The sequence below is a fragment of the Salminus brasiliensis genome, chromosome 8 (assembly GCF_030463535.1).
Source record: "Salminus brasiliensis chromosome 8, fSalBra1.hap2, whole genome shotgun sequence".
Classification (NCBI taxonomy): domain Eukaryota; kingdom Metazoa; phylum Chordata; class Actinopteri; order Characiformes; family Bryconidae; genus Salminus; species Salminus brasiliensis.
Window position 1 is genome coordinate 38,721,497 of NC_132885.1, and position 16,911 is coordinate 38,738,407.

The window sequence follows — 16,911 nt, forward strand, 5'->3', positions numbered from 1 at the left end:
AAACAATTATGGTTATCATACAGTGTACATCTGCTTAACACTGGTACTGAAAAAATGCAACCAAACAGAGAATCCCACCAAATTCCTAATATTTTTTAATCAATCAGTCAATTAATGGACAAAAAAACAGCACTTGTCAAGAATGAAAATGAAATAATAATTAGCTGGAAACAAAATAGCTCAAAAGAGCCCAATATCATATGCAATTTTATTGATTTATTTCCAAAAGGGAGACATTTTACATCTACTTTGACTCTCAACTGTTTTAACTCCTTTAAGGGCCAGTGTATAATGATATTTGCAAAATACTGTAGACTGTGATACCGTAAAACTTTAAGGTTATCATACCGTAATATAATACAATCTCATACCATTGAAAGCCTAGTCCACATGTGCCATTCATGAGACACTCAGATGCTCTATCTATATATTTTAACTGAAAACATATTACTGTATAACCTTACATACGTACATAAACACGTATTATACAATTTTATGGTGAAATCTAAGCAATTAATCCATAGTTTAACTGTGCTGGGCAATCTGTACAAATTCCATGTCAACTAAGGTCCATTACACCATTAGTGAAACTGTTAAACCCTTAGGTTACATCCTAGGTTTATAATTCAGCCATTATTCCAAATGCAGAAACTACTGTACACTATTTGGTAACATTTTGGTTTAGCATACATTGTGGAGTCCCACAGGGTTCTATTTTAGGGCCTATGAAACTGCTGTGATGACGTGTGGGCTCTTTAACACAGGGCCTAAGGGGTAACAAATGAGTTTCCTGGTGCTTTAAAGAAAACAGATTTAGGCCAGTAATACGCAGCCTGTAAACTGCATCAACCGTATAACAAGTTACTATCTGGGCATCAGCCTGTTTTCCCATTATCCTACTTCACTAGGTAAATTGGTTCCAATTGGTTGAGCTTTCTTCCTCAAATGTCATTGGTCTCGTCATTACGAAGTGCTGCTCTTTGCACTTCTGCTGCTGCTGTATTTCTGCCCTCTCACAGAAGAATAGCCACGGGCAGACAGCTTGCACGTTTCTTAAGAAAGCTAATACTAATAAAACCTCCCATCCAGTTCCAGCGGGTGCGGGGTAAACAGGTTCAGCAGCATGCTAGGACAAGAGCCACGAGGAGAGCGAGGCACTACTTTCCGCGGGATCAGGCGCCTCGCACGCTATCGAGCACACCTCTGCTCGACGAGCTAGCAGCAGTTACCCGTCACATGAGGGCACAGGAGCAGACATGGCGGAGTGGATTTTTTTTTTTTTACCCACTTTTATGACAGGAGGGGACAGGGTTCAGCACAAACCTCCGTCAGAAAACATGTTTACACAAGGCCGAGGTGCCTTTGTATCAATATTCATCGTGGAATGCGTTCTATTTTTAGTAAGGGCCATATGGCTAATGAATGGGGATTTACCGGCATCTCTGCCGCAGCCAGCGCGAGAATATAAATGTGCAGTTGATGTGCGTTCAACAGCCGCAAAAGGTCCGTTTCAGACGTGCGACTTGTCTGCATTAAAAATTTGCTTGATTTAAAGCTCTATGTTTCCAAGCCATGGCTTTCTCTTTTAACTGTCTCATTTAAAACAGTATATTCTGTGATATTTAGTTTGTCACTTATCTGAACAAATATGATCATAGGCCAGAACAAGCTTATTTATAACCCTATTACTCTGACTTCTCTTTAAGGACTTAAAAAAAAAAAGCTCTACTCTGATTGCCTCATAATATACAACAGTTTTAACACTGTAACACTGCAATTATTCCTGAGTCTTACCGGGTAGTGCTGCTGTCCTCTGGTTGCGTCCTCTCAGCGCAATGTGCTGTTAGCAGGCTGAAAAGATTGCCTTGGTTATCGCCTTGTCCCCCGCAGGATAGTACAGTACACTGACGTGTGTTTAGCTCCAGATTGGTTCAGGTGAGGTTTAAGGGAGTGGACCATGAAGAGTAGATGGAGAGTAGCTTTAGCTTTAGTGGCTATTGTTAGCTTTTATACGAGTACAGAGCTCTGTTTGTTTTCTCAGCTTTCGCAAACTATATTGCCATAACTAGCAGAATCTGGAGTCAGCATATTCTCCTGAATAACGTTTCCTAGTTCCCTAGTCAGTGGAGTTTGAGTACATTTTGGAGTTGTAAACATAACGAGCCAAGACTGTGACGTAACAGTTTTGGGGTTTGGGAATTTCTGCTGGACCTTCTTTTGAAGGAGGAACAGCGGTATTTGAGGTTCTCGGTTTGTTGCCTTCATGTACTCTCATTATTTAACTATTTCAATATAATTACTGTTTACACTTTAATGTACTACATAAATATACTACACTGTCTTAAAATAATAAATAAATGAATTTATGTGGAAACTATTTATTATTTCGTTTTTTTAGTGATTCATAATTTTATTTAAGGGTCTGTAACATCCTCATTACAGTAGTGAACTGTATATCTGCCTATATTCTGCCAACAGGGAGACTCTGAAGTTTTCTCAGCACCAATAAAGTCTTTCAGTCCACCATGGAGAACTGAATTTTACTGTTTTTAGAAGGTCATGAAAAGCAAGGCATTTACATACTGTCACTGCTGCCAGAAAAGGCAGATCTTCAAAACAGTAACTTTACAGGAGAGGCATAAACCATTACTTAACTTGTAATAATAGAAGTACCAAGATGTTTTTATTTTTAATATGGGAACTGCTAATCAAAGAGTAACTGGAGTTTTTTTTTTTTAAGAAAACGGCAAAAATGGAGGTACAATGTTTTTGCACGACAGCGACGAAACATCCACTTAATTTTGTCTATGGTAGTTTAGTCCAGCTAACTCACGCCACGGTTATGAGGAATGTTTCAGCTTGTCAGTCAATCAGAACAGTGGTCATTTACATAGAACTGTCTGAAAACCACATAAAAAAACATTATCCAATTATAAGGGATAAAAATGCAGCACTGAATTATGACTATTTTGATACATAAACCCACAGACACCAAAAATGGACTTCAGGGGGAACTCTGTATATATAATGTGTCTCATTAGGGGTGAAGAAAGGCACTGTAATGATGTTCAGAGTGTTCAGAACAAAAGCTACCTGTCGTAGCAGTTGACATCATCCAGCCAGCAGCCTTGCTTCACCACTGCCACCGTCCCGGACACGTTCCGCCAAGTGGCGAAGCAGTGAAGCCTCTTGTCCTTGTCTCCGACGCACGGCTCGATGCTGCGGTTTCCCTGGTTCTCCGAGCTCGGGTTGTAGTTGTAGAGCACGCACTCTTGCGTCTCCGAGCGGCCCAGGATGGCACCTGCGAAGCACAGGCATGTTCATGTTCAATACAGGCTTGTTTTGTGGGCCATGACAAGTGGTGATCGATGAGCACAATCTGGAGACGAATGCGGATGATGCAACTAGTCTGAAATGCCTCCAAACACTCCCTTCCCAACATTGCCCGTGTCCCAAGCTCCCATTGCGACACCTCCTATCTAGAACAGCACAGATTTGAAAAATTCAGATTTTGTCTGTCTAGTTTTAGTCAGAGTACAAAAAAAAACAAAAAAAACACAGGGATAATCTGATATGGGATTTCAGGGTTAATACCTTTGCCTGTTAAGATAAGTTTACACTGTAAGCTATCGGGTTCCAGTGGATCATTGTTTAGTTTTGGTGTCTATAAAAACTGTTCACCACCTCGGATGTTTTTGTACATGAAATCATGGTAATTTGGCTTTTTTCCATTTCTTTTTTTTTCAAGAATTAACAAACTCAAAATGTCAAAGTAAAAAACACAGATTTTAATATCATTGAAATTATTAACGTCAATTAAAAAAACTAAATATTCACCCCCTTCAAAAGTGACCAACTTAATTCAACAGAGGCCCGAAGGCTGTTGGTGCTAGTAGTCTCGACAGTTAGTAAAATGGAGATCACCTGTGTGTAGTGAATGCCTGTCTGGAAGCTCCATTCACTGCTTAATCAGAACTCCTGGCTACAAATTGAGGACACCATCAAGACAAAAAATACCCCACACATCTCAAAGAAAGGTTATTGAAGAGTGTATATAAAAAATAAAAAATCCAAAGCACTCAACATCCCCTGGAGTTCAGTTAAATACATCATTAAGCTGTTGAGAAACTGAGCTGGGGTCAGTTGGCCACTCTGTATCCAATCACCCTCACTGTCAGCAGTAGTTTCCCTGATGTGTTACTGGGGAAAAAAACAGTCACAAAGAGACTATGGGCAAAATAGTTATTTCTGACATGATCCCTGCAGCAGGAGTTTGTGGCACATAGCGAGTAGCCTAGTAGCCTACCTGAGCGAAATGCTTTAAAAACAGCTCATTATAAAGCTCTGCAATTTAAAATAATAATTTAAAAATCTATATCTATATTTATAATCGATATATTCATACATACACACACATGTATGGTTTGATATTCAGGATTTCACAATTGTAAATTATCTGTATCAAAACAGAAAAAGATTAACCTAAAACATGAACCCATTGCCCATGAAGTCAAACTCTATTGTTTATCACTTATACTGTACTGATACCCCAGGATGCCTTACATCACTACATTATATTAATGTAGTTAGTGCACTGTTACATTACACATAATTCATTCTGTATATTACATTATATTAATGTAATTACTGCACTGCAATCACTTTTTGTAGTACTTCTTATTTATATAATTATATTATGTATATTATAGCTGTATTTATTAATATAGTATGTATGTATTTATAGTCAGGTTTACTGTTTCCTATTTGCCACTTCTTACTACTATTTTACGTGCCTTTATTATGCTGCTCTCTTGTTTGATTTTGCTGCTGTACAAACTGACTTTCCCATGGGATAAATAAAGTGATCTATCTATCTATCTATCTATCTATCTATCTATCTATCCATCTATCCATCTATCTATCCATCTATCCATCTATCTATCTATCTATCTATCTATCGGCACCATGCCTCCTAATGCCAGGCATGGGCTATAGAGGGGTATAAGGCCCTCCAGCATTGAGCTGTGGAGCAGTGGAACTAACTGTGTTCTCTGGAATGATGGATGGTGCTCCATCCTGTACTTTTGGGATGAGGTGGAATGGTGATCATCTCACTGAAGCTCTGGTCACTAAATGCCATTACATTTTCATAGCAATGGACAGTATAGACAAATAAACAACAAATGAGCAGGTGTCCCAAAAAGTTTGTCCACTGTGAGTGAATGATTTAACAATTTAAACAAGTCAAGATGTGAAGTCGGCACCACCGAGGTACAGTGGCATGGCAAGGATTTGAACTTGCGATCCCCAGCCCATGGTGGCAGCTCATTAGACCGCTGAGCCATTCGGAGCTCCTAAAAGAAGACTTTTATTCTCAAAATATCCACGTTACCAATTGTCTGCTGATCTCAAATCAGAACCCCCCAAATTAAGCAGCTGAATATGTAATTACGTCAAACGTAAATAAAGGTGAACATCAGCTAAGTAGGGTTTAGGTCACCTGCAGGTCTGTGCAATTTCTCACGTTCATCCAAACAGGCCTGAAGTGAGTAATCCTTTGGATTTAAAATAATATAAGAGAGTGAGACGCACCGATGGTATTTTCAACCATTTCAGAAAAAGAAAATCTGAGTAAACACGAGTAAACATAAAAACAACAACAGCAACAACAACACGATTAGCCGAAACAGTAAACAAGCTGCAGTTTCTGTAACTGAGAGCAGGCCGACTCTGGTTGGAGGTGAGGTGAAGGTTGGTTTCAGAATTGCTTCCGGCAACCGCTACAGTTCAGAGAATGAGATGATGTGCGTGCAGGAGGCAGCGGAGACATGATATCATGTGATGTTGCTCTTGTCAATGTGTGTGTGTTTATTACAGAAACATAAGGAACCAATATCAAGAGCTGTTTTCACCGCAACCAAAATGTATCGTCTTACTGCAGAAGTGATAACTGCGTTTATCGCTGAGGCTCTGGATCTGCGTACTTTCTGTTTCCTGCATCTTACTGAAGATCTTATACATGAGTTTGGCTGGAAACCGTATTTTAAAAAATCTAATATTTCTGCATCAGACAGATTTGATCGATATTTCCAGCAGAAAAATCTACATCAGACAGATTTGATCAATATTTCTAACTGAAAAATTTGCATCAGACACGTTCGATCGATATTTCCAACAAAAAATCTACATCAGCCAGATTTGATCAATATTTCAAACTGAAAAATCTACATCAGACAGACTTGATCAATATTTCCAACAAAAAAACTACATCAGACAGATCTGATCAATATTTCCAACAAAAAAACTACATCAGACAGATCTGATCAATATTTCAAACTGAAAAATCTACATCAGACAGACTTGATCAATATTTCCAACAAAAAAACTACATCAGGCAGATTTGATCAATATTTCAAACTGAAAAATCTGCATCAGACACATGCGATTGATATTTCCAACAAAAAATCTGCATCAGACAGTCATCTTGCCTTTCCAAATCGTGATATTAGGTGGTTATCATACCATATCAAAACCTCATCCCTTTGCAACCATAGTGTGGTCATGTACTGCCCTACTTAAAAAAAACATACTACTGAGTGTGTGACTCCGCCTCATCCAGTCTGAAACATAGAAGCAACATGGAGGAGAACAGAAACACTGAGCCAACTGATCAACTCCAGCAGCTTATATAACCATCGTGATGAATCGTGATCGAGGTACAATGTCCAATTAATTGTAATAATGATTTGAAGTCGTATCACCCAGCCTTAAGTTAGTGTTCACTCAGTAACTCCTCTGAAATAACACTTTGAACATGAATTCAATCAGGACTGCGTCAGTGGTGAAGGTGGTTAGACTATGTGTTGATTTGGCAAATAAATGTAATGAAACGCACTGCATTCACTCAGGGGTGTCCAACCTTAAGACTGGTCTGTCACCATTAACCAGTTAAAAGGCTTAAACAAGCCAAGCCTGGTATGCATTTATTCAACTGTAATGAGCAATAATGAAGTGCATTCAATTACCACACTTAGGCCTAAATGCTTACATACCACTGGCATTCACGTTGCACAAGACTGTCAATCCAACCGGAGCCTAGGGCTAAGAGGACCTGGAGTGATACCTGTAGTCACATTCATATAACCCACGAGGAACAGTTTAAGCTTGGGGCCAGGTATTTGAGAACTGGTTGCACAGGCTGTGAAGAGAAGAGACGGCTGGCGCCACCGTACCGGGGGTGGGGGGGGGTTTTGGAGGGGAATGTGATGAACAATACAGGTCAAGCATCAACAAACCAATGGGAACAGTAATCATGCAATGGCAGGGGCTATTTGAAACGTGACCTCTAAATGCCATTCTGAGTCGTGCTGTTGGTGCACATTCCCATAATTCTCTCAATTTTCATTCCTCTCGCTGCTCACTTTAACTGTTGGTGGCTAGCATTAACAAATGCAAATGGCTTCAGGCTGCTGGCGCCAACAACGCCGATCGTACTTCAATCTGAACAGTGTGCAATGCAAGCTGATTCGCTTGGGCTCCGACAGGTCAGGCCATGGAAATCTAAATGCACTGTACTCTACAACTGTGGTCTACGGCAGCTTGCTATAGACCAGAAAGGTGGTTTGAGAAATAGTCACAGATGTCTCCATTCATCTGCTCGGTTTGCAAACGCTTGGCTTTGTAATGAATCAGTTTGCAAAGAAACTCACTTAATATGAAAGGGGGTGAAGACATCACATCCTAACGCCATGAAATCAGACTAGGTGGATGTCTGGTAAAGACACAGTTTTTCTTATACAACTCTTACACTCTCCTATACTTGCTGACACAACTTGCTAATGGCTACTAAATGGCTTTTCGGCCCTTATAGATAAAAGCATTTTCCCTTCCCTGGTGCCCCCTGTTCTCTTTTAGGTGGAGGAAATCCTTTCTTAATTTGTCTGACGGAAAAATACAAATTTTAATGGAAACTGAAAAATATTCTACTGATTTATAGCTATTAGGAGCCCAAATCTTACGGCCATGGCCAACAATCATGCCACGGTTGGTGATCAGCAATAGCGCTATTGTATAGACAACAAAACAAAAGAAACAGAGGTTGATGAGTGTCTGTTCAGTGTTGATTTAATCCAGGGCAACTCCATTCCCTATAGTTTTAGAAGCATTAGGAGTAGAAAAATCAATCAGCTTTGAATTGGTAGCGGGACAAATTTCAGCCAAGATATGCGATCAGGAATCCACCAACATTTCTCTAATTAGCCGATCCGGAGAGCTGATAAGATCATTTTTTATAGGAGTAATGGATTACAGCAGCTCTGGGTGCGACTTCTCGATCATAGGGCGCTGAAGCTCCATGTTCAGCTGCTAGATGCCATTAAAGCCAGTCAGTCTGCCATTTTATTTACCGTATCTGATTCAAACACACAAAGCTGCAGAATGTGTAAAACTCGTCTCCTCGGGGAAGCAGACTAAATACTTTTAACGCCACTAACCCGATTCCCCTCTCGAGAGCTCATCACTTATCGCACCAACAGTAGAAAATCTAAAAGAATCCGTCCAAAGTGATGGAGTTTTTAATGCTAGCTAACCAGTCAGCAGTTGTGTTTCCACGTTGAGCTCCACAGTGTGGCTCTGTATGGGAATTCACAGGAATTACAGAACAATAAAAAAGGAATGTGCTTTAATTTCAACCCAATTGCTGCGAAGTGAGTCCTCCTCCCTTTACCAAACCTCTACCGCTACAAAACACGGATGCCCATATATTCCAAAATGCCAAATATTGTCCCGATATATTGTATCAGTCCCCAAAACACTGCTTGGCTCATTAATACAGAATTTAGACAGCAGCTTTCAGGAATGATGCCACTAGGATTCCCAATTCGGAACACGAGGCACTCTGACCGGGTTTGTTTTCATCCAAATAGGGAGAGTGGTCCTTCAGATCACAGGGAATTGATTAAAGTGACGAAGTGTCGAAACTTCATTATTGACAAAGTAATTCAGGTCAAGAACTTGGTGCTCCTCGGAGCAAATCTTGGGAGTACGCTAACAGTGGCAATGGACGTTCCATTAAAACCTGTTATGCCGCTCATCACAATCCCAGCCTTTCTGGCACGGCACACCTCCTCAAGTGAAGATTAGTCACGGAACCACATTGCAAACAAAGCATCAGCTACAGAAACGGTGTGTGCTTTTGTTGTCTTATTGTGTTTGTTACTAAATATAGTCCTCTCTATCAAAACCAGTGGACGCCGTCCAATAGATCTTCAGTGAATCATCCGTATCCCGACTGGCGGAAAACAATGACAGCAAAAACGGCTCGTTAAAGGCACCCGCGAACCGGCAATCACAGCGCAAATTATTTTGTGGAATTAATTTGCTAATTGCCCCTTGGTGGGGATAAAGCTGGAGGATTAGTTCCAGAGACACAAGTCACCATTATCGGGATTACAGGGAATCTGCAGGAATTACTGTCACATCCGTTTCAAGGAGTCCAACGGTGGTACTGAAGATGAACATCAAGTTTCTGCAGTGGTACCAAATTACACCACAGCTTACGACACACGAGAGGGAGAGAGCCGCTGGCACAGATCAGACACTAAAGCAAGAAGGTCCTGCCACTGTTTAGGGGAACATCGAGGTTCAGAGGTGCTAAGAAACGAATGCGAGAAGGTCAGAAAAGAAGCTGCTAGCCACTGTGCTCATCTCTTTGACTGTGGTTTATTGGAACATGGGCTGTGTGTCGGGACTACTCAGTGACTAATGATCTAATGATCACTAACGAACATGCATGACTTGAGTCAGACTTGCAACACACTTGAAAATGCTTCACTGCACGTCCTGTCTGTTAGGGCTGCACGATGTAGTGCTGAGGTGGGGGTTTAAATGAATTACTTTGGTCCTGATGATCTAGATCTATGACAGTACTAGATCTATTACTGTCCTGATGACAGTAATATCATTTATTGAAATAATTTCGGGGCAATTAAACTAGTTCTCCTGACAGGCCTAGAGTTTACAAACTTCTGAACTTCTGAAATCCCATTTAGTAGCACACGGTTCTCCTACTTTTGCTTCTAAGCGAACAACCATGTATCCTGTATTATTCTTCCTACCAACCCGACTTCCCTAATCAAACAAGAGCACACACCCATCAGCCATAACATTAAAAGTCCCTCCGAAACATAGACCCTGAGGTGTCCTGTGGCACCAAGACATTAGGATCCTTTAAGTCCTGTAAGTTACATCAATGAGAACTCTCCAGTTCATAGGTACTGACCACTTGATTACCAGAAACACTCCACAAGACCTGCCTGAAGTTATTCGCTTAGTGTCATTTTTTCTTATGACAAAACCCAGTCAAGCAAAGATGATCTAAGATAAAACACAGCTGAGCCTGGTGACACTATGTGCCTGTTCTAGTTCTGTGGTATTGCATTACACATTTCTGACAAGAGGGGGGAAAAAAAGAACTGCGAAATTACTGGAAGCTGGGTGTTCACTGCGTTCTTGTTGCTTATCAGGCTTACATAATTTCCTATGCTCCTCACCATCATGAGGAGTGGCTCGGGTTCAAATGCAAACAAGGGCCTTTAAACCCTCGGCAAGTTGCTGCCTACACAGGCTCACTGAGTGTGGCATAAGCCCGGAAGCACCGGGGCACTTAGGTGAATAAAGGTATTTGTCACGGAGGCTTACGAACAACAAAGTGCACTTAATAGATCAGAGAACGCCTGTTACGATGATAGATGAGGTACCGAAGAGTGCAGGCAAGAAGCGTCTTGCTGTTTGTCATCAGATCTCAATGCCAGTGCTGAGGCAGCAACAGTTTATCAGCAGGCCTAGTGCTGGTGACTGAGGCCTATTGAATGTTCAGAGCAGAGGCTCTGACGGCCTACATTCATTCTGCAACGTTACTCAGGTAAAATAGTTGATCCCTGCTTCCTGGAGAACACTTTTGTTAAACTACAGCAGTCTTAATAGAGTCAAAAGTGCCCTAGAATGGAAACTGTATTTACTCTGGGAACTGTAGCTATATAAAAGAAATTCAGGCATAACCAAAACAGAGCTCAAACCTTACAAAACATTACAGCACAGGAAAGCCAGGGGAGCAGCTAAGAGGCTAAAAGATTAAACGCTTAAAGGCTTGTGAAACCACATCTCTTTTTCGCCCCAACCAAAGTCACACATTTACTATTTATCTATCAAAGAACTTATAATAAGAACTTATAATACTCAATAAATGCATGTATCGGGCAGTGGTGGCTCAGCGGTTAGAGCGCCGGGCTATCGATAACAGGGTTGTGGGTTCGATACACGGGCTCGGCAAGCTGCCACTGTTGGGCCCTTGAGCAAGGCAAATACGTGCACCTTTACTTTAGATATATTATATTAGCAGAAGATCCCAGTCCTAAGGGTTGTGAGGTGGGTCTCCCATGGGCATCAGTGAGCTTTGGGCACCCATGACCCTGTCAATGCGTCTCCGGTTGTCCTTCCTTGGACCACTGCATACCAAGAACACCTGACAAGACCCGCCTGATGCTTTCGAGATGTTCTGACAAACAAAGTCGTCTAGCAGATGGCTCAGATTCTTATGCTTCCAACACCTCCATCACCTTTGAGGACTGACTGTTCACTTGCTGCCTAATATGTAGATTCACCCTTGACAGGAGCCACTGGAAGCAGATAATCAATGTTATTCAGTGGTTTTAATGTTATGGCCCTTCATAAGCATGTTGTAACTGTGTAAGTACTGACTTGTAGGGTTAAATGTAGGGTAAAAGGGTCTTTTTAGACTTTTTAAACACAGGACTGTGGTGCCCTATATCCGACGGACGGTTGCGTGATTAACCCGTGTTACAGATGTTTCGTGCCCAGTGGACCAGACAGACTAGATGTTAAGATCCTGTTTCTGTCCTTGATTAAAGCTGCTAGCCAAGAGGTAATCTTAGTCTCGATTCCTCGCTCACTAAGACTTCTCCTCCCCTCCTTTCTCTTTCTCTCCCCTTGCACTCCTTTCAATCCCATTTTTTATTTCCAAACATTTGCTTCTCTTCCCCCCCCCCTCGGGATTAGCATAACTCAGTGGGAACTCTCCACGCTGTATTGTTGTGAATAAAGTGGAACATGTGCACTTTGTACATCAATAAATCTCTCTCCTCCGCTGGCTAACGCTCTTTGGTCTCTTTAGCACAAAGGAGCTCTGTGTGAAGAAAGTCAAAGCACAGAAGAAGGGAACGTATCGTTCTGGGGGGTTCTGCTGAACCATACTTCTCACTCCATAGTAAATGTACAGGCTTTTGCAAAGGTCTGGGCACCCCTGGTCAAATCATATGTGTTCTTGAAGTTCTATATCAGTGTGATGGGACTGATATATTGATATGGAGGTCCTGGGGATTTATCAGTATTTGACAAGACATGTTGACCAGTTTAATGAAAGGCTTGTTTAATATTATGGTAATTATACTTGACTTGCTCTTAACCCCTTTACAATCGGTCCAGTTCACAAAATATCCCTCAGGCCGCGCAGAGAACCATATAACCTGCTACACAGCTATGTGCATGCATGACTAAATTAGTTTACTACTCTGAGAAGGAAAAATAAGGAGCTCTTATCATCCAATAACTTCCCACAGGGAATCAGGTCAGATCCAGTGTCCCTGGAGTCCAGGGCGGCACATGGCACTATTCCAATCCAATCTGAGCCGAGCCACAGGGGTCTCTTCATGTAGTGTCTTTGCTGCCATGCCACTCGTTCTTATTAGTTCTTGCAAGTAATGTTAACTGTAATCTGTTTAACATCAGCAATATTATTATTACTGGTAGTCAGAAACTTCTTAGATTGTATTTACATTGAATTTAACCTTTGTATCAACGTCTTGCTGGTTGTCATCAGATCTCAATGCCAGTGCTGAAGCAGCAACAGTTTATCAGCAGGCCTAGTGCTGGTGAAGCCTATTGAATGTTGAAGAGCAGAAGCTCTGATGGCCTACATTCATTCTGCAAAGTTACTCAGACAGTATAGTAGAAACGTGTTCCCAGCAGAACAGTTAGTAAAACGTCTAGCAGTCTTAATTAATAAATACTGTTGACTGTTTACTGAAAACAAAATCAGACATTACCAAAACAGAGCTGTAAAACGGGTCAACTCTAAACCGTACAGCTATTAAGAGGTACTGAACCGCCTGGAAACAAGAGGGACCACGTTACAGCACAGGGAAGCCAATGGAGCAGCTAAAAGACTAAAGTCTAGTTGAGTAGTGTAGTACTTCTAATGCTAAAGGCTCGGTTTATTTAACATCGGCATAATTATTATTATTATTAATTTATATTATTTATTATTATTATGTGGTTAATTATGTAGCTTTTACAATGTAAATTATGTTTATATTTAATGTAATCTTTGTATCGACAGGTTCAAGAGTGCATAGAACCATGACCATTATTTACATTCAGATGCATGTAAGTAATGGGGGTGAGCAATGTATGAAAAATAAAATAGTAATACTTGAAGACATTTTCACTATATACGACATCCAAATATTTAACTGTTTTGATGTTCCAATAGACCAAAAAACAAATAAATAAACAAAAATAAAAAGCCCCACCAAATGTTTAAACCAATGTACAAAACTACTGACATACTGGCCTCTAGTTGAACAAGAGTAACTATGCTCACTTAATGCAACGTAGTTAGTCAGCCTTCTTTAATACTGACCATTTTCACAATTTACTCTGATAAACATAGCATAGTCTATATTGACAATTGAAAAAAAAATGTCCATATCGTCTATCATCTTTTCTACCTACAAACACGAATGACGTCAAGACTTCCCAATTTTAACAAAATTTCTCCACGACTTTCAGAAAAACAAGGAGAATTTTTCATTTTTAAACTTGCTCACCAAGCAGCCATCCAAACTGTAGCAGTTTTCTCCTAGGTTCATGGTTCTCCGGTGATGTTTAAGTCAAATGTCTCAATATTCAGGTTATGTGTAGAAGCATTCTCAGCACTGGGTTGCCTTGGCTGCCTGATGTATGGCTATTAAGTTAGGAAATCTAGAAAAATGGCTGAACATAAAAACCCCCCAATTCCCCAGCTTGATTTAGACCACCTGACACACAGAACAGATATGCGGTTTATGGTCCAATCATATGATACAACTCTAATGGGAGACGTAAACCCCGGTTACAACTTCCCAAATGAGTTATAAGCATCAAATATTGATTATGGTGCTTATGAGCTATTAACTGAGCAAATGGCTGCGTGACTGTTATCATAAGCCACTGAAATGCATCTAGCGAGCAATTAAGCCACGCTTGTAAAGCACTGAGATCTTGGTGATTCGTCGAGAAATAAGATCCAAGTGCCCGATAAGCCAAATGACAACCTTTTTGTTTTCATCATCAAAATCAGGGTGATGTTAAGAGCTTATTTTGAATGAGAATAAAATCCAGAATTTTGGGTTCTAACATGTGGCAAACATATGTCGCAGAGCTTTTTTTTGTGTATGTCAGTGAATTGACTGTCAATCATGTTTAACACACTTTTTGCTCCAAATCCGCTCTAAGCTGCTTTTGGAAAACCAACCCCCACCCCCCAGAGGACCACATCAACCACCATTAGCCACCATCTGAAAAGAGCATCACCTGCACTGAGACAACTGCCGAGCGCAAGCCGCTGACCTTTTGTTTGAGAGCATGGACTGAGAGTATGGACTGCAAAAGGAGATGAGGCTTTCTCACAGGCCTCTTCATCAACCCCCAATGTGCTGCAGCACAGCCACAAATGACCATACTGGAAATCCCAGACTGGATTTACAGGATAAGATTTGGTCCCCAGCAGTTGTCAAGCTGTTTCAAAAGGGAGTCGGCTTTGTGTCTGACTGGGAGTCGCCGCTGACCAGTGAAATTTGTGTTAAAGGCGACGCCAGATTGTAATCCTGTGGGCAAGTTGGTGCATCACTGCTGTCGTATCAAAGCCTTGTACATTTTTCTGCCGGCTGCTGTTTACATATTGTTCACTCCCCGACAAAAGGACCCCCCCCCCAAAAAAATCAACATATATCAGCAGAAAATGCTAAACTAGATACTAAAGCTCAATCTAGGTTGGTAGATTTTAGTGCTCTAGGAAACATATGGTATTGGTATTGGTGGATATTTAAAATTTCACTAAAACGTGACAACATGCTTAGAATATTTTTACTAGGGGTGCAACAGTAAATGTATTTGCCCCAATTTGTCACAGTATGCATGTTGCCATTCAAAACAAGTCATACGAAGTGCAGTAGCTTGTGTGCAAATACTGTTGAACTTCATGCTAAACCAAATTTCACAAGGACCTTGTGTTCCACCTAGAAACCTGAAGCTGTAAGCTATGTTTGGTTCAAGCTCTGATTTATGACGATTGCCAATAACACACAAGCTAAAGCCCTGCTTGCTTCTTTCAAATCAACAACTGTAAATGTCTATATATAGCCTTAGTGGAACAAAGTGAAACTGAAACTAGCTAATGCTAAAGCAAATGCACAAAAGCAAAAAAGTTTTAATGCTTTATTCTTTTAATTTTGGAAAACTTTTACAGCATAAGAGATGCTTTTCAGTGTCTTTTTCAATTGTTGACTTTTTTAATCAGGCCTACATAAAAGAAGGAACTGTGCAAGAGCAGGTGTTCACAGCTCAACGGGGGGGGACTACAAGGGCGTTTTCACACTAGCTTTTCCACAGTGTTTTTCTCCTGACCCAGGAGCGCTAGCTCTGAGAGTTTCATATATATGGTCAAGTGTAAAAGCTCTTTCAGAGGCCAGGGGGCGGCCCAAAGAACCAATCTCCGGCCCTCCTGAAATCGGTGGTCTGGGATTTACTTCTAGGGTTTCATGATTGTTTAATTTTGATATGTGACTTATCACCTGCATGCTGAAAACGTTCTCCTATTAGAACGGCTTGTTGAAAGCATCGTTCTTCACTGCTTGATTGTTTGTATCCAAGGAAAATAAGTAAAGGCAGTAAACAGAATAACCTAAGTCTCTTTATCTCGCAAAAATGTGCACAGAAATGTGACACTCGATAATGATAAGCTCCCCCCCCCCAAACAAGCGCAGAATTGGTCCTGGGTGGAAACTTGTGTAAGAACCTAGGTGGAATGTACCTTCTACTACTGTCTGCTCAAAATAAAGTAAAAAAGGAGCCTACTTATCTAAGTGTGAGTTTTAGTTAATATCCTGTTCTATCCGACTCATAACAAATCGTAATGCCCAATTCTGTGCATATTAAACAGAGGGAATCTCAAATCTGGCATCTCTATACATTGCACACCAGTCTCCAGCATGGTTACGGCATTCAGGATGCAGGTCCATCACCGGAAAAAGCTTTATATAAAGCTTTGTAAACGTTTAACGCCCGTCCTTTCTAACACGGCCACGCCGCTGCAGATGCACGACAGAAAAGTGGACAAAACAGCACAGGTCAAAGAAAACTGTCAGAGGACAAAGACGGCACGTTTGATTTCAAATAACCCTGCCGTCAGCAGTGGTCAACCGTGGTAGTAAATTATTCACAGAGGCACCTGCATCTTGGACGACAGAGGCTAACAACCTGCCTATGTCATGGAAGTCCACTTCAAGAGGCGGATCAAAATACGCTGCTAAGCGACGCAAGGTCAAGCCTTCAATCAAGAGCGCAGAATAGACCCGAGTGCTATAAAAAAAGAGCAAGAAGAAATCCTCCTTGCTATTTAAACACCTTGCCGAAGGACCACCGCATTCCAAAAGTCATGTAGATTGGGGCAGTGAGGAAGAGAAATTGGACGTGACTTTTTATGAGTATTTATTATGCGGTGTGTGCTCTCTGTCAAACAAGCAAACGCTGAACCATGAAACAAACGCTCTTCAGAGAATCAGAGCTGCTGGCACT

The 16,911-nt window shown here is 41.0% G+C and overlaps 1 protein-coding gene across 2 annotated transcripts in view; it reads right to left on the bottom strand.

The window, feature by feature from the left end:
* acvr2aa (activin A receptor type 2Aa) overlaps positions 1 to 16,911 on the bottom strand; it is a 71,755-nt gene that overhangs the window by 42,315 nt on the left and 12,529 nt on the right. For both annotated transcript variants that reach the window (XM_072686557.1, XM_072686556.1), the window contains exon 2: positions 3,094 to 3,301. In XM_072686557.1, the coding sequence (XP_072542658.1) occupies positions 3,094 to 3,301 (208 nt within the window). The remainder of the gene's footprint in view (positions 1 to 3,093; positions 3,302 to 16,911) is intronic.